The following is an 18,214-nucleotide window of genomic DNA, read 5'->3' on the forward strand; positions in this document are numbered from 1 at the left end:
CAGATGCTGGCTTTTGAGGCTATCGTCGGTAACAATCTGGTCGGTCCTTTTCCTCTGCAGCCCATAGGACACGACGTCCACGATATCTGAAAACAATCTGAAATTAGGACTCGTCTGGCAACAGCACACTTTTCCACGGAAGGAAGGGAGGGAAGGGAGAGCGAGACAGGGTGTTTGCAATATGCCTCTAAATCCTACACACTGGTCCATTAACTCCATCTATTATGGCAAGGAATGTCCCAAAAATCACTTATTATCAATAAAAAGAAATGTGAGAGAAAGCTCTGAAAGAACAACAAAAAAAAGGATCCTTTTTCCAGGGTTGGCAGAAGCAAAAATACAACATAGACACAGATTTTCAAAGAACAACCAAGAGCCTTTGACTTGGCACATGAAGTTACAGACGACATGTCAAGTGTAAAAGTATATGGAGTGGAGACTCTCCACTCTGCTGTCTCTCTTCATTACACAATCAAATAAATCAAAGTGCCCTAAAATAATCGTCCCTTTTTAAACCTCTCGCTGTTGTCTTTGATAACAGAACCGTGTTGTTGTACCAGTCAGCCTTGCCCAACACGGCGTCCCTCACCGCTCAGCTACAATCCCTGACTTGTCAGCAGACACGAAGGAAAACACAAGTGGAGCCTTGCGTAAGTGCTCTATCGGGCGAACTGTATCCAAACAATTCAGCTCTAATCTGCAGAGCATGTTCCATCAATCAGCCTGTCATGTGCTGATAGCAAGCGAGAGTGTCAGACAACACAAGAGGCTTGAGATGAACAAAGTACTTCTGACCCACTTCTAGTCAAGACACATTTATTGAGAAAGTGCTTTAACAAACTGAGGCTCAGAGTTCTTTACAAGGTGATGAGAGACATAAATACACATTCAAACAAACACATAGTAAGAGGCCAAACTTTTGTCTGAGTTTATGTGTAAAGTTAATTGTGTGTGATTTTGTGTAAATCTCTCAGTGTGTGTGTGTGTGTGTGTGTGTGTGTGTGTGTGTGTGTGGGCCTTCGAGGTCCAACTCTCCCAGCAGTGTTTTTCTTTGTAACCTAGGAGCCGTTTCTGCTGTTTCAAATGAAATATGGCTTCTTTAGATCATAGCTGCATGTCATAGTGTCCAGCCCGTTATGCTAAGAGAGACATGTGGGAGTTTATTCCAATCTATCATCGTGATCATCTGAAGGAAGAGTCCCAAAAAAAGAAAGTGATTATTGTTTCAAACACGGCCCACCTGGGAGCTGGATTCAGTGGCTGCACAGTGTTTGCATTATATAATGTATTAAAGGTGCATGAACAAAATTTTCCTTTAAATGACAGAATGTGAAGAAGTATGGTTAGCATGCTACTGACGTTTGCATGCTTACCAGCTAACCCTGACTGTATTATCTTGATTCTTTTTTTAATGATTTCTGAATTGATTTTTTGATGGCTAAATCAATTTTTATATATATGCATAATAAGCTAAGGGAAATTAGCATTGCAGTCGCTGTAACATCATCTTAACAGACAGGTCCAATTAACTTAAACATAAAACTACATGTGTGGCCATAATTTAAGACATATATTTCCTCTGATCTGTGGAAACAAAGGTATAGCTGCAGATTCAACATTGCTAATTCAGTCTGTTACTCTGGCTTCCACACTACATCTAATATACTATGTAGCTGTTGCAACAATACAGCAACCTCAAAGGGTCAAAACTCCAATGCAAAATTTACAATATCAATTTTAAATTCAATTTCATATGTGAAAGATGTTAATTTAAATGCTCTTTGTGGGTGTGCAATTTTCAGGGGCTCTATTTATGTTGATAATAAATTGATAATCTGTGCCGAACACGCTGTCCTGAGGTCTGGCCCAGATTTCTCCTTAAATGAATCTCAGGAAAATCAGCCTGAGACTCCTGTGGTGTGGGGCCAACATTAGCGTGTTAGGACTCATTATAAACTAATGTGTCAGAGCTGTAATCGTAACAACCAAAGCACAGCCATGGCTACAGCCACAGTCACAGCAGCCGCAACAGCCAAAGCTCTGTCAACACACAGCTAAAGTCATAATCAGCCACAGTCAGGGACTTAACCAGCTCCACTTGTTATCTATCTAGCTGTGACGTGCAGACCTGTGACAGAGCAGCCACAAGCTGAGAGTCGCCCACTCACTCTGTGGTCAAAACCAGCAGAGGTCTTCTACGTAATACAGAATACAATATCGTCACACGGTTCAGAAGATATTTCCACTGTACTATCCCATAAAATAGACCTGGCATTCATTCATTTTCTACAGTCAAATTTTCAGAATTACATCTTTGCTGCTGCACCTCTTCAGCTTTATGTTTCCAGCCACCCAGGAGTGGAATTAAGTGGCAACACAAGAAATTTAAAAATAGGTCAAAATATTGTAAAACAAATTTCTTAGCAGAGGTAGAGAAGTTGGTATTTCAGAAAAAAGAGATGCTTCTTTAAGGTAGACAGAGTGATGTTGCTTTACCTACTAAGTACTGTATTAAACATATTCTAAATACTTACTGGCACTGTTTACATCGCTTACTTTCAAATCTGTTCCATTAATTTTCTTGTTTACATGCTCTGCATTACATTTCACGGTCAGAGTTTCCCTCCTGCTTTCGGTGTCAACCCCTATTTGTCATGTTACGACCAAGGTTAAAGAGAAGCATGTTTGGGGTTTATGTTTTAACCTTGAGGTTATTTTCCTCCTTCCAAATTTTTTGCAAAACCAACAATGCTTTCAAAGACACACAGGCAAAGAGTCACATGGAAGAGTGTGCAAATGTTGTTCCTCTTCAAAAATAGACTTTTCCCCCCTGAAAATGCCAAATAATAAGTTTGTTTGTACTTTTTAGTCATACAGAGAACTTTTAATGGAAAAATACCAAATTAGCTCCAAAATGTCATGTCAGTATTAACTGATTACATTTCACATTAATAGTAAACATTGATAAAGTGCCCTTCAGTGAAACCACAGAATTTAATAGTTCCTTGTTTCCTTAATTTCGTTTTTATTAAGAAAACAGACTTGTTGCATGGTAACTCTAATTTGGGTTATTATTGGAATATTGCAGGTCATGTCATACAGCGTTTGCATCACTTCTTTAGATGCCACATTGTTACAGTGGTGACACACACACTAATTAAAGCAAGTAAAATGAACCTTCTCCAGCAGATCTCTGTCAAATCCCATGAAAGGGATTCATTCATTCAAAAGAATTGATCCCCTTTATGTTGTGATCCAGCAGTTGAGTGAATGGGGTTTGCTGATCAGTGTGCTGTGATCCTGGAGGGGGTGGAGGGGGGGGGGGGGCGCACAGGGCTTTTCGGGGTCGGGAGTGAAAGGGACAGTTGTCTCATTGTGTTTGTAACTGTTGGACAGCCAAATCCCCACAGACTGAGAGGTTGCAGATGCAGCACGTTGGGGAACGTCCCCCCTCTGTCATCCCTGGATTAACCCCCACATACAAATCAGAGGTTATCTGCTGAGAGTAAAGAGCAGGGATGATGATACCAGACACACACACACACACACACACACACACACACACACACACACACACACACACACACACACACACACACACACACACACACACACACACACACACACACACTATCCCCCACTCCCAACACAGACACACACCTCCAGCTCTACAGTGTGTGAATTCCCCACACCACATCCATCACCGTCGGCTCAGAGCTCCATGACGTCACTGATAGATCTGATTGATCTGAACCCTGCAGAGGATCAAACACTCAACTGTAACCTGGGATAGAAACACATGGTATGCATTAATGTTCATTTTTAAGGCAGTACAACCCTTCTCACGCTAAAATTCCTGTATGGTGGCACTGAATCGGGACAGCTATGAAAAATTAAAAGCCATTGTAAGCAACAATTATTCATACAAAATACAAGACATGATTATGCTGAAATGTGGCCAGAAATGTTGTTTTATACCATGAAGTACATTTTACTGACACTACTATGAGATGGAGCCCACAAAAGAGGTTGTATTTTATTTGAAGATATACATATATCTGATGCAAAGTCAGTTATTTATCTGAGGAAAGTATGCAAATATTCCAATTGTTAATGAACTGCAGGGAGTCATTCCCTTGAGATCTATGATTACTGTCACCTGATCGCCCCAATTTTTCAGCAAACATGGCCAACTTTAAGCAAGGAGGAAGTGTAATGCACATTTTAATCTATTAATCATATTGCTAAAGTACATAATTTGCGTTCAAACTGCGATTAAAGTAAACATGAGGTGTTATGGAAGTTGTGGGAGCTTTCAGAGAGGAGTTATATTTTTATTTGAATGTCACCAGAAGAGAAACAGGGAAATTAAAAGATTTATTTTAATTTATTCTGACAGTTCCAGTTTGATTTTCTGATGACAGAATCGGTTTTTAACACATCCTATTGATTATGTACACAACTCATTTTTGTGTGAACACACATTTTTTTTATTTTGTATTTAAATGAACACAAAATATATATGCAATTTGTTTTTAAGCATCACTTCATGTCAACATTTATGGAAAATGGATGGCAATTACAAACATCCATTAGAATTGACAGAAAAGAAATGCACAAAGAAGTTTAATAAAGTTTTGAAACAAATTTAGGTGGATGAGATATTTGTGCAGTTTATTGCAAAACAGTTTGATCTTATATGTACTGTCAGTGTTTTTTTCCCAATGTAACCCCACCTAGAAGAATTTATATATATATATATATATATATATATATATATATATATATATCATATTTGCCTTTAAGGGCCTTGGACACAAGATTGGTGCAACATCGGACTGGATGTGTCATTTAGAGACATTTCTGAAAGGGAAGTTTTGAAGCTTCAAATTTGGTTTTAAGCTCACGGCCCCTTTACAACCCAAAGATGAGGACTGAGGAAGAGCCCCAGTGGACCGAGGAGACCAAAGAGTATTGTGAGCACGAACCAGAGAGATCTGTCAATCAAGCAGAACATGTCCAAAAATCTATTTTTATTGAAGCTGAAAAAATAATTTTTTTAGAGACACGTATTAGGAACTATTGAGTTAGATAAGGAGATCCTAATTAAAAAACAGTTTCAGATAACTTTCTTAGCAAGTACATCAGAACTGCAGAAACTATTTCAACATTAGGTAACACATTCAAAATATATCACAGTCCCAGACTCACAGCAGGGTGCAGGTAGCAGCAGTGGATAGTTTTGGATTTGATCTCAGTTTTCCTTTTGCTTCTGTATTTATACACAGATTCACAACATTGCCGCAGGCTGTTGCATCAACATCTATTTACATTAAGTTTGCAGGAACCTTTGATGCTCTGTGAGTCACCACCTCTGCTGCCATAAATAAACCAACTAACAGAATATTCCTGCAGTCCACATATAGAGCTGTTCACCCAGGAAATAAATACGAAAAGATTTCAGCTGCTGGCTCTTCTCTAACACAATATGTAATCGTTTAAAGAAGGGATACAAGAGTCGGGCCACAGGCAAGAGATGTAACCAATATCACTGTGTGCAAATGATTTCATTCCTGAGATGAAAAAAAGGAGGAAAAGCTGTGCGGTTTCAGGAACACTGCATCTTTATCTGCATTACAAATGCATTGGAGGAGTGCCATTTCTAAAATATTGAAATAAAGAGGCTAATGAAAGGGAAGCATCACTATCATTTTGAGGAAATTCAGTCAGGTACATTAACCAAAACATGACATTTATTTCTGTGTGAATGCATACTGCTTAGTATAATGTACAGTGTCCAAGGACATGACATTGGGTGCTCAGCCCGGTCTGCTAGAAATTTGGTTTATGTACACAACTAACTTGCAACAGAAAGAATGTTTTGAAGGAAACATAATGCTGACTGAACTACATTTTTTAATAACGAGGAAATAATGTTAATTAACGGCAAAACGTTGAGACCGAATCAGGAAGAGTTTCAGTGACGTCTTTCATGTCAGTGACTTTTTTGTGGTTCTGTTTAGGCACTGGCACCAAAACAGAAAGTTGGTGACTTCAGACATGAAACCTTTTTCCTTTTTTTTAACATTTGACCAAAATCGCAATCTTTCCCTAACTTTTAACCAAAGTGCTTTTGTAGCCTAAAACCCAAGCACTGACAGGAGTCTGGACGCAAACCCCTGGATTCTGGTGTCACAGTCCTGCACTTTGTGTGTTTGTCCGCCATCCGCTCGACCACCTACCCGCTGCCACTCCAGTGCGGTGCACAAATGTGGTGTTTCATTCACTCAAAGAAAAGCTGTCTGTGATCGTAATCCAGGCAGCGATTACGTTGTCACCACAGCTTTATTTATGAAAACAATTTAGTAATGCGCAGACGTAATATCACAGACGGGGTTGTGGTGCTTGGCTTGTAAACAAAAAAGAAACTGAAACATCGAGTTGGTACTCATGAGGTTGGTGTTTGACATAATGGAAGAGCTAAATAGCTAATACAGGGCAGCTTTCAATGGAAAAACATCAGTACTGGTCATTTGTTTAAAGATTTTTGCAATCGTGCAAATAATTACTACCCAAAACACACAGAGGATATATTGTATTTCTCTCTGTGGCGAGGGTGAAGGTAGCACAAAGTACAAAGTGAGTGGTTTGGACACCTAAGATACTCCTGTCCTTTCAGCTCCTACAAGCAGTTACAGTTTCACAGTGATGTTTTCCTCCTCACCAAGTAGTTTGACAAAAAAAGTATCCAAACTCAAGGTCCACTTTATTACTTTTTCTGCAGATTTTAACTGCAGGGCATGCAGTAAACAACAGTCTTCCTCCTCTGTCTTCCTTTTTATTAAAACTCCTGTTTACTGTCAAGAAAACAAACTTTCACACTCGGCAGCTGGTCATGATAGTGGTGTAATGTAGGCCATCTTAGACGGGATTCTAAATAACAACCTATTTTGGCATTTTTATGGCCACAAGAAAATGGACATTTGGGCTCACAGTTGTGACCACCTACATAAAAGAGGATGAATGATAAAGAAAACTTAGTTTATCAATAAATGATGCCCTATTTCAACCCAAACTCTTGAAGCGTGGAGCCCTGGACAAAAAGAACAAAAAGATGGAGCCAACCACACAATGCATGAACTAAACTAACAAACAAAAACTGAGAAAACTGTGCTACCAAGACCCCCACATTCAAAAGACACACAAGAGTGCAGGAGTTCCTGCACATCTCCTCCTTAAATATGGGGCGGGGCCCCCAACTAATTACCAACCAGGAGCACCTGAGACAAGACAGAAGAGAGGAACATGACAAGAGGGGAGTGAGAAACATTAATCAACAGTGATTTAAGTGTGCTGTGTTACAAGTTTTTCTTGTTTCCTACTCATTATCTTCTCTAGTGGGGGCTCTTGCACACACTTTGTTCCCCTGCTCCTCTGATCATACATGTATCGAAGCCATTTCCATGCAAATCTACAGTGATGGAGGCTCTTTTAACTTCAAGGGACTGTTTGGATTATTTGAAGTCAGGCCGTGTGAGACAGTCAGTAAGTTACCTACAGTAGATGGATGCACCCCCTGTTTGGAGAAGCAGCAGAAGTAACAGCACAGAGGCTGAATAATGTACTGCTGTGGACTATATTCAGCCACCAGACAGCCTTTTCTAATGGGGAGCCACCATTATATAAGCCAGATATTGCTCTCTCTTGCTCAACCAAACTCCATTGGCGAAATCAGTAATTTTACCATGTAGAACACACAAGTTGCTGGTCTGTCACTGTCTTGATTGGTTAGTTTGTTTGTGTTACTGTGTAATTCAGTGAGTCTGAACTAACCTTTTAAAACACTGAAGTCACACGATCACACAAACAAACCAACCCATCGAGGCAGCAACTCCCGTTTAAAATTCCTGATTTTGGCAATGGAGTCTGGTTGGTTTAAAGCGAGCGATATTTGGCTTAAATAACAGGGGTTTCCTGTCAGAAAAGGCTGTCTGGTGGCAAGGTAAAGCTGTGAGAAAATTCTAAACATTGCACTTTTTTAAGGTGGCTAAAATATATTTTGTGACTGACCCTGTCCACAGCAGTATATTGCTTAGCTTCCCTGCTGGTGCGCCTCTCTGCAACACTGATTGAATCTGAATCCAAACTATCCCTTTCAACTTTCTCAGTAACTTTAAAGTTACAGTATGTCTCCTCAGTGAGTCACTGCAGAGACTCACAGCTGTATTAACTACTAAGTATTCTGAGGACAGCGGCCACCTGAACCCTTTAGGCTTATCATGCTGGATGGATGTAATAGCTCATTGTCACAGCCTCATTTTCAGGTAATACACCACAATGTGCCTTTGTGTCAGACTCTGACACCAAGTTTGAAATCTCTTTAATTCTTGTAGTCTGAGTGGAAGCTCTCTCTCTCTCTCTCTCTCTCCAATTACGACTCCCTGCCATCATGCTCCCCTGACAGCCGACCAATTACGGATTTTTTTAAACCCTTTTCAGCGAACCCATCTCTCTCGCCTCGACTGAAACCCCCTTCTCTGAAGTGCATTAAGCCACAGAGTTTTGCCACGGCTGCAGAGGCGCGAGGTTAATCAAAATAAGCCTCCGCATGCCGGTGCTGACCCGGCGCTCTATTAATAGAAACACCTCGATCCTAAGTGATGCTGCTGATTGTCGGCGGGGAAATCGAGGGCGAACGCTCGTTTGCCAGAATTCCCCAAAGTCTCCCGCCACCCCGTTCTCCCAGAGAGACTAAAAATGAATTAGAGCCTGTTTTCATCCCTGCTTGCTTTCTTTAATTCAGAAACCAATTACTTCAGATTTTCCACTTCAGGAGAGAGACTGTGAGCAGAAAAAAAAATGAGATGACAGACAGAGAAGCGAGAAAAAGCACAAAGACAATCCTTCTTGGACTTAGTTTCATATGGAGATGCCAGAGAGGAAAAAAATATCTGTGCACTTCTGCTGCCTCGCTCCATCTACTCTGCACCCTGATGACAAAATTGCATGATGAAATATCTCCCAACGAAACATTGCGCGGCGCAGCAATAAAGTTTATCCAAAATAAATTCATCCCTGATTGAACATGGCATACTTATTGTGTCTCCATTAAAAATGCATATGTTATCCTTCCATCTAACTTGTTAGGGTGAGCTGCTGTTGTGAGAATACATTTCACCCGTGCAGGGATGATTTCACTGGAATGGGGGTTGCTTACAGACACATCGCAGCAGCAGCAGCAGCAGCAGCAGCAGGAGTGTTTTTGTGATTCTGTATCTGCAGAATAGGCAAAAAAAAAGGATGTTACATTATGTATGACGGCAGGAGTGGATAGACATCTAACATTACGCCGAGATGAAATATCCTCTCAGGCCCTCCCCCCTTTTCTCTGACCCTGTGATCTACAGTAGGAAACCCCAAACTCCAATCTTGCCTCTCATCTCTTCTCTCCTCTCATCCGTCCCCCCTCCTCTCCCTCCTTCCTCTCCACAGCTGGAAACGAGCAGTGAGACGTTTCACTGAGGCAGCCACGGCTGCTGCTTTGGTTCAAATTTACCTAAGAGCACTTGTCGAGGAAATTACACATGTACGAGGAAACTGCAGTTCACTTAAGCTGCTCAAGTGCTCAGATTGATGCAGGGAAGCATATTGGATTCGTACTCAGGATATTGAACCTGGGGTTAAAAACAAGGAGATGAATTCACATGATGGTCAACAGCATTTATAGATATTCAGCACCATGCTTGACTACCATTCTGGATAATTCTGATGCCCCACATTATCCCTTTGTAAAGAAATCTTTTGTATTTTTATGTGCTGGGGCCATCAGTTACAGCAGTAACAATTACAGTAATCTTGAGATTTTCATGAAATATGTTTTTGATAGTATTCATGGTCATTCAGTTTATTTTCACACTGTAATTACCTCGGCAGCGGTGTCAGAATCCGTCATTCTCCCAGAAACAATGCATGATATTGTTTTTAATTTTGTCTCATTGATAACAGACCAACTGTTTACTGTTTGTTCACTTGAATGCATTCAATTGGTGATAAACAGGATTGTTTTGTGCAGCAGTCATCGCAAATAAAATGTATTTGTCACCCAAGTTAATGTGAACATGATTGTTCATCAAAAATGCTGGAAGGAGTCACACGGCTGCAGCGGTGCTTCATCTACAGATCCGGCGTCTCGTCTGGGAAATCGGGAGAAAGGGTAGGTGTTTTCTTGGTGCATGGTCTTTTTCTTTCTCTCTTCCTCTCTCTGTGAATTGGTGTGAACTCTTTTCTTCAAAAGTCTTTTGCAAACTCAATAAATACAGACAGCACAGCAGCAACACTATCTGTCTGACCATCACATGCGTGCGAGCCCCAGTGGTTCAGTGAGGTAATGCCGTCTACTTCACCTGTCTCCGTCCGCTGGGCTCTGTGTGCTCCACCCTCTATCACTTTTAAACTACCACTCAGCAAAATCACACCTGTTTGCTGTCCCAATTCAACAAAAATGGAACAAACTCCCGATTGATGACTGTCATCGTTTCTCAAGGCCCCCACACATGATCAGCAGGTGCCATGTCCCTGATTGGTGCGCTCAAAATTCAAATTATTTGAAATCAATGCTAAAGTTAGCTTAACCATTAATATACCAGGCAGACATGACGCAGAGCGTTGTGCTTTACCTATTTGCACCTGTCTTGAGCCCAGGACAATGTTTTTGTTGTGTGCCGGCCCTGTTAAAAACAGTTCAGCACATTTGATGAGGTTGATGTACTTGCATAATTGTTGCAATTTTAGGGTTGGATCCACATGGTTGAATGCTGTTATTGAAAGTCACTTTGGATAAATGTGTGAGCTAAATTAATGAAATGCAATGTAATTATGATCAATTATTGATTGATTTCTTTGTGTGGCTGGGCTGTTGTATTTCTAACAAAGTGGCTGTTTTCACAGTCTTTTCTGTCTCCTGAATTCTTGCTTCTAAAGTATGAACCCACAGTTGCTGTTACCACAGTTACCAGGGATGTCACCAAATCAACCAAGACTAAAATCTTAAGGACTACAACTGTTAAGTGGCCAGCAGACCAGCTGGGATGATTAGAAACACCCGCTGTTAATTACTGTAGGTCTCATTTATAAGACTGGATGAGTTGCAGTGACGCTTGTTGGATTTATACATGAATAAATAACTTTCTGTGTCTTTCTGTGGAACTGAAGTTGTCTGTTACAGTCTAACTCCCAACAGGCTGCATGTGTATGAGCTGAGGCCTGAGGAGGAAAACAATACAATATTCCATAAGAAAATATCTGAAAAATTAACAGTTTTGTGAAGCAAATGCTAAGATTTATTTAAGGTTTTGGATTCTGGATTAGCTGTTTAGATTCGGGCTGTAACTGGTGTTTGGTGAGCGGTTCATCTACTGGGATAACACCTGTGGTTAATTAAGCCCATGTAAAAGCTTGAACAAAGACTCACAATTTAAGTTTGGGAGAAAACACAATACAAAAAAAAAAAAAAAAAGAAAAAGAGGGGTCTTTAGTGGGTTCATCCAAAAGCTATGTTTGGTCATTGTGTGATTTAAAATTCTAGTTTTGAAAATATACGTTGCTCAGAGCTTTCAAAAAAAAAAAGAAGCAAACACAGAGCAGGCTTACAACAACATCCCAAAAATATCCACAATCCATAATACAAAGAAAAGCCGAAGAGTCAGCAGAAGAGAAAATACAGAAGAAACAAAACAAAATTAAAGCTGCAAGCAGCTGTGATCGGGCCCTCGCACCCCCGCGCCACTCAGGGGGGCCGGCCACCGTCCCGGGCGGAGGGGCTCTGCATCACAGCGACCGTCGGATATCGCCCCGAAGCCACGGTCCGCCCCAAAAACCAAACGGTGCTCTACACCCACTCACCGCCGTGCCGACGCGAGGACGGGCGAAGACCTCAAGTGCACAATACGCTACCGGAGCTTCAGCGGAAAAAAGATGCGCAGCCAAATCCAGTACATGTAAAAAAAAAAACAAGAACTCAAATAACCCACAAAATGTCTCCGTACCGCCCGTGTGCTGTGATTTAAGTGTCTGTAAGAGGTGACAGTAAAATGTAACCTAAAAAGACACCATTTACACCATGATTTCAGCCCAATTGTCAACTATAACCTCTCAGACTGGAAGCACGTGCAGCACAGTTGAAGCGGGTACACAAGCTGTAGCCCAAATGGCACAGCAAAGAAATGATGTTCCTCTTCTATGTCAAAGTCCTCGGACATTTTCTTTTTTAAGGAATTCAATGTTGTTTCCTGCTCCCAGTATTATGCAGATGTGTTCAGGGCATGTCTATTATCACACATGTTAAGTTTGATGCAGACTGGACAATTTACACTAAAGTTATAGCAATTTCCTGTTTCATGGCGAGACGCTAAAATTCCTACATTATAATGGAGACATCAAAACATATAAAGTATGGAATTACATGGAATGATGTGAGCAAAAAATGTGAAAAGAAGGCAAAAATATGCTTTTTATTTTTAAGAATCTAAAATATAAAAGACTCTCTGATACTATGTTACTGTCTGTTGATATTAAATCTTTGATTGCAAATGCAGTCTGTGTGTGAGTCTTTTTGCTTTTGCACCTGTCAACCTGCAACAGAACAAAAGTTTTTTGCTCTTTGATATTTCAGATTCTTCAAAGTTGCTACGTTTTGCTTTGCACACTGTTGGTAAAATCGCAACCATTTCTTATAAAAATTAAAATAAAGCAAAAAAGACTTAGAAGAATGAAAAGTGTGTCTAAACTTTTGACTGGTGCTGCAATTGATAATGAAGCCGTTATGTCTTAGTAATGATTTATGTTATTTAAATTTATCATTACAAAGTGCCTTCTAAATCAGGTTTATGGATCACACACTCAAGTATCTCCACAACCTGAATCCATGTAATTAAATAATATGAAATAAGTAGAAAGGTGGATGTCTTTACATGTGGTGTAAAGATTTATTTGGGCCGAGTGAAGGAGTTTGTGAACATGCTGTGAGCAGGTGAAACTGGGTTTGACTCAGTTTTATTCTTCTCTTTGAAACCGAACCACTTTGTGAAATAAAACCAGGTTCTCAGCTTCACACAACAGCAGCAGAAATATTTGTTTTTATTTAAAATTCAGACATTTTCCTTTTATGGAAACTCAGAATCTAGAATGTTGCAGAGTTCTAATTCATGCGTTCAGGTCTCATTGTGACATCATTTAGAATGTGACACATCAAGGCCAAAAAACTAACAGCCAGCAGACAAACTCATATGTTTTCTTACCAGTTGGAGAAACTTTAGTGAAATTCAGTCGTTGGTGAAGATATTTCTTGTTGGACAAACTTTTTTGTTGGAGAAACCCATTTGTTAGTGAAACTTCAGGAACATTTTAGTGAAACTATGGATTCATCTGTGGCCAATATAGTTGGGAGGAGGAGGTCTGGTGACGATGTAAGTACAACTATTTTATTTTACAAACTTTTTGCTGTTCTTATATGAATGTTATTCAGAGACACATACAGAACATCTGATTGTTTCAGTGATTTAATGTGTAATTAATTATTGGTCCAAATAAAATAATATTAGTATTTTATATTCTCTCTGACTTGGTTTTCAAGAGAGTTTCTGTCTTGAAATTCCATGTAAAGTGCAATTTTTATCTTCTTCTGACAACTGAGCCCACAAGTTAGTGTTTTGTACACTTTTTGAAAAGGACAGCTCACCTCAGATTCAAAAATAAGAGGAGATATTTTTTATTTTGTGTTGAACTGTCCCCTTAAATACAAATTTTCAGTTTAAAGGTTTAGCACACTGGATCATAGGCAAACCACTTGTGTAATACAGATTTGTTAAACCGAACTCACCTGTGTAATGTCACTCCAACGCTGTCTTTTGGGGCTAAATCGGATCAATATGCGCCCTTTTTTTTGCCCAAAAATAGATGTATAAAACTGGGCCGTGTGAAATTTGTGTCTTGTTTGGTCTGTCCAATTTAGTCCAAATGTAGCCTTTTCAATGACAATTTTTCACCTTTCACTTTCAATTAAAACGGGACGTACATGGACGTCCTTTAATTGTCTTTGTCTTTTCACCTTTCACTGTCAATCAAAGTCAGACACATTTGGGACATCCTTGACTAGTTGTCTTTTTGACAACATAAAAAAGATGTCTTTTCATCTCTCACTTTCAACCAAAATCAAAAGTTTTGTACACAACTGAAAAATTTTTCTGGATGGACAATTGAACTAACTGTTGAAATGACCTCTTATTTATGACAGAGAGTTGATAACTACCAGAGAAAAGATGTCTACACTAGTGAGTTAAAGATCCTGGACATGCAGAGGGCTGACATAGAGTCTCTCAAACGTCAGTCAGAGAGGCTGTATGCACAAAACAGAAGATGCACCAATGCTGTGCTGGAGAGACTGCAAATCTCCATCCAGCAGCACCCCGTCCCTCCACCTCAGCCTCCAGCAGTTCACAGACAAAGGCCTCAGTCCTCAGTTCGCGGACGGAGGCTCAAGCCTATTGAACATGGAACTTTTTGTAATGGGGAGACAGTCAAGACCCAAAGACACCAGAGGAGCCTTGAATCACTGGATGAGGAGATGGACCTCAGTCCCCGGAGCTCCATCAGCTCACTGGATGCTCACACTCCAGATGAGCTGAGGGCCATCCCACTGATCGTAAGTCCAGTTGAGGTGTCACCTCCTCAGACGCCCGTCACACTGTCTCCACCTCCTCCAACACCCCCAAGAAGACTGTCCCGTCTCCCCGTGATGATGACATACGTCAGTGGAGCAGGTAAATTCTTCTATTACAAACTGATGAGTCATAACGGCAGAACTACAAACTTTGAATTTTTAAAAATGAGGTTTTATTGCTTAGAATCATTTAAACCTGCTGGTCTCAGTCTGTGTTACACCCCATTTACACCTGGTATTAAAATATGATCTGTATCCAGATAACGAAAAACGCACCTTAATGTTAAGGTGTGAACACTTTGTGATCAGATCTTCCAGACCACATCTGGAGCTACCTATCTGGATACAGATCATATTTTAATACCAACAAACAAGGACTCAATGTTGAAATTCTGGTTGGAGCTCACTGGAGGTAGAAATGTGACTGACACGTATTTTGATCTTAATCTCAACAGACAAAGACGTATATGGATGCAGACTCCAAACAGTTGAAGCTAAGGTAGAGGAAATACAGAGGAGAATTGAAAACCTCAACGGAAACGGCGTCCACCATATGCCTCAACCGCCGAAGGAACCGAAAAGGAACCCTGCAGTCAGGAGTGAAGAACTGAAGACAAAAAGACGAGTGAATGTACAGAACAAGAACACGAGGATGAACAACCATGAACACAGGGAGGAGACCATCAAGAACAACCACGTGCAAGATCCAGAATTCACACCTGTGCCTGCAGTGACACCTGTCAGACCAGCTCCTCCCCCAAATCATGCCCCGCAGAAGAAAACAGGACCTCGTCGCGGGACGACTCTAAAGCCCGCCAAGACCAGCAACGGAGGCAAGAAGAAAGACAGCACCCTCCAGACAGCCGACAGCCAGGAAGTTGAGCAGCTCCCGCGGCTGTCTAACCCTACAGAGGGTCTGTCCACATGCTTCAAGCTGATCAACACTGAGGACTGGTAAGACTCTAAACACAGTGCTGAAAAGATTTTATAGTCAGTCAGGAGTAGTCATGGTTTTAAACAGAGATAGCTGTGGGCAGCAAGAAATGTTGTGTTTCAACAATTACTCCCAGTTTCAATGTTCAGTCTGCAGTCTTGCAAATTAGCACTTGTTTATGTTTAGTAGTGTCAAAATTTGCAGCAGCGGTTTGAACTGAAGGTGTATCATGTTAATGTGTTTTCTGAATAAAAGAACAGTTTAATAACACTGTCATCTCAACACAGGGAGAAGAAGACTGAGGGACTGCGAACCATCCGAATTCTGGCTCAAAACCATCCGGACACGCTGATGGTCAAACTTCATGAAGTTTGTCTGGCTCTCATAGAAGAAGTAAGTAAGACGTTTTCCTCTTTGTCTCTCTGTGTTTCTGTTCTCGTTTGTAGCAGTGTGACCGCTGACTGATGATGTTCCTTCTTACCCTCCAGGTTAAAAACCTGCGCTCTTCAGTCGCCTGCGCAGCGATGGACACCCTACGTTACTTGTATATCCACCTGCAGAAAGAGATGGACCCTCAGGTGGAGCGGACAGGCATCACTCTGCTGCTGAAGATCGCACAGGCGTCTGGAAACGCCTTCATTCAGCAGCAGGCCAACAAAGCCCTGGAGGCCATGGTGCTGAACTGCAGCTCAGGTCGAGTCCTGACCCCTCTGATAAACACAGGACTGAGGTACGACCACATCAGAGGATCCAAATCTGTGAATAAGTATAGTTGCATTCAGTGGGAATGAGATATGAATGGATTGGTTTGTCTTTGTCTTTCTACAGCCACAAATGTGCAGCAGTGAGAGCCGGTGCCGCTCAGCAGCTCCACCTGCTGGCTGTCAGACTGGGAGCGGATTCCATCTTAACAGCAGGGAAGAGCTCCGCCCAACGTTTCCTGAAGGCCGTCAGCAAGATGTCCCTGGACGCTGCCGCCGAAGTCAGGTAAGTTATCAAGAAATGTCTGATGAGATGAATTTTGTGGTTTGTGTGAGAAATTGTCTTTGCTCAGTCTTTTGCTTTGAACACTGAGGTGCTAAATAAGAAGCGTATCTCTCTGCAGGCCTCACGGACACGCCGTCCTCCAACAACTGGCCCTTCACAAGGACTTCAACAATCTGTGGAGAGACATCATCGCTGACAAGGACCGAAGCGTGCTGGAGAGGATCCTGAGGACCGCGAAGGCGTGATAGGAGAGGAGAACACAAGGAGCAGACAGTATCAGTAAGGCTGGGTGCTGGTACAGGTATCAAGTATAAATATCCGGCGCTCCCTGTCTGCTCTTTGTTTTCTCAAAACCTTTAAAGACATTTGTAGTGTTGCAGTTGTGTTTGTATGTTATGTCATTTCAGGAACACTTCCATTCACATAAGTAGGGCAAATAAAGGTACCAAATAACAACTTTACTGGTATCGGTATCACTTTAAGACTAGGCTGCACCAACAAAGATTAATTTAATCTAAGTTTTGTTCCAAAACAAAACAAAACTTAGATTAAGTGAGAAAATCCAAATTTTGAATTAAGCAGAGCACAATTAAAAACCAGTCTTGGTTTAGTAAATCCAAGTTAATTCATGTCAACCAAACAGTTTGATCAAAATGCTTGCATAACCAAATTAAAATAAAGAAGATGTGAAAAAATTAATTTGAATGCTGTCAGGACCTAATAAATATAAAAGAGGGTGAAACAATCAAGATCTGCTCTGTATTGAATACAGAGATCTTGATTGTTTCGGGCAGCACGGTGGTGCAGTGGTTAGCAATGCCGCCTCACAGCAAGAAGGTGAGTTCGATCCCCCGGCTTGCTGTTGTCCCCGTGTCTGCGTGGGTTCTCTCCGGGTGCTCCGGCTTCCTCCCACAGTCCAAAGACATGCATGTTAGGTTAATTAGTGATTCTAAATTGCCCGTAGGTGTGACAGTGGTTGTCTGTCTATGTGTCAGCCCTGCGATGAACTGGCGACTTGTCCAGGGTGAACCCTGCCTCTTGCCCAATGTCAGGCTCCAGCATAAGGAGCGAAATTGATTTAATTAGGTTTAAAAGTGAATCCTTGTTGGTGCAGCCCTGCCTAAGAGTGCAAGTCCTGGTATCATCCTTTTAAAAATGGTACCCAGCCCTACAGGGCGGCACGGTGGTGGGGTGATCAGCCTGTCACCTCACACAGACAGGAGCGGCCTCGACAGCAGAGGCTGCTCCTTTCTGTGCAGTTTGCATGTTCTCGCCGTGTCTGCGTGGGTTTTCTCCGGGTGCTCCGGTTTCCTCCCACACTCAAAAAAAAAACATGCATTTTAGGTTAATTAGAGATTATAATCTGGCCAAAACTGCGAATCTGACTGTGAATCTGGTTGTGAATCTGGTTGTGAATGATCCATCTCTTCTCTTTACCAATCTGATCATTGGCTATATGAATTTGCAACACAGCTATTTTTAATAAATTATTCTAATTGGCATATTGTGTGTGTTTTAATTTTGTTTATTTTGATGTATCTGACAGAAAGATTCTTTGGTGAGTTCACAAAAAACTG

General features: G+C 41.2%; 1 protein-coding gene across 1 annotated transcript; it reads left to right on the forward strand.

Moving 5' to 3' along the window:
• The first annotated feature begins 10,135 nt into the window (after positions 1–10,135).
• LOC146311209 (uncharacterized) lies at positions 10,136–17,207 on the forward strand. Its single transcript, XM_084742985.1, has 9 exons — positions 10,136–10,213; positions 11,790–11,936; positions 14,291–14,816; positions 15,172–15,315; positions 15,448–15,670; positions 15,938–16,043; positions 16,139–16,380; positions 16,479–16,637; positions 16,756–17,207. Exons 1-9 carry the CDS (start codon positions 10,136–10,138, stop codon positions 16,880–16,882), a joined length of 1,752 nt encoding a protein of 583 aa, XP_084599111.1. The 3' UTR covers positions 16,883–17,207.
• Positions 17,208–18,214: the final 1,007 nt, after the last annotated feature.

This window comes from Lutjanus erythropterus, chromosome 18 (assembly GCF_056507025.1).
Source record: "Lutjanus erythropterus isolate fLutEry1 chromosome 18, fLutEry1.hap2, whole genome shotgun sequence".
Taxonomy (NCBI): Eukaryota; Metazoa; Chordata; class Actinopteri; order Lutjaniformes; family Lutjanidae; genus Lutjanus; species Lutjanus erythropterus.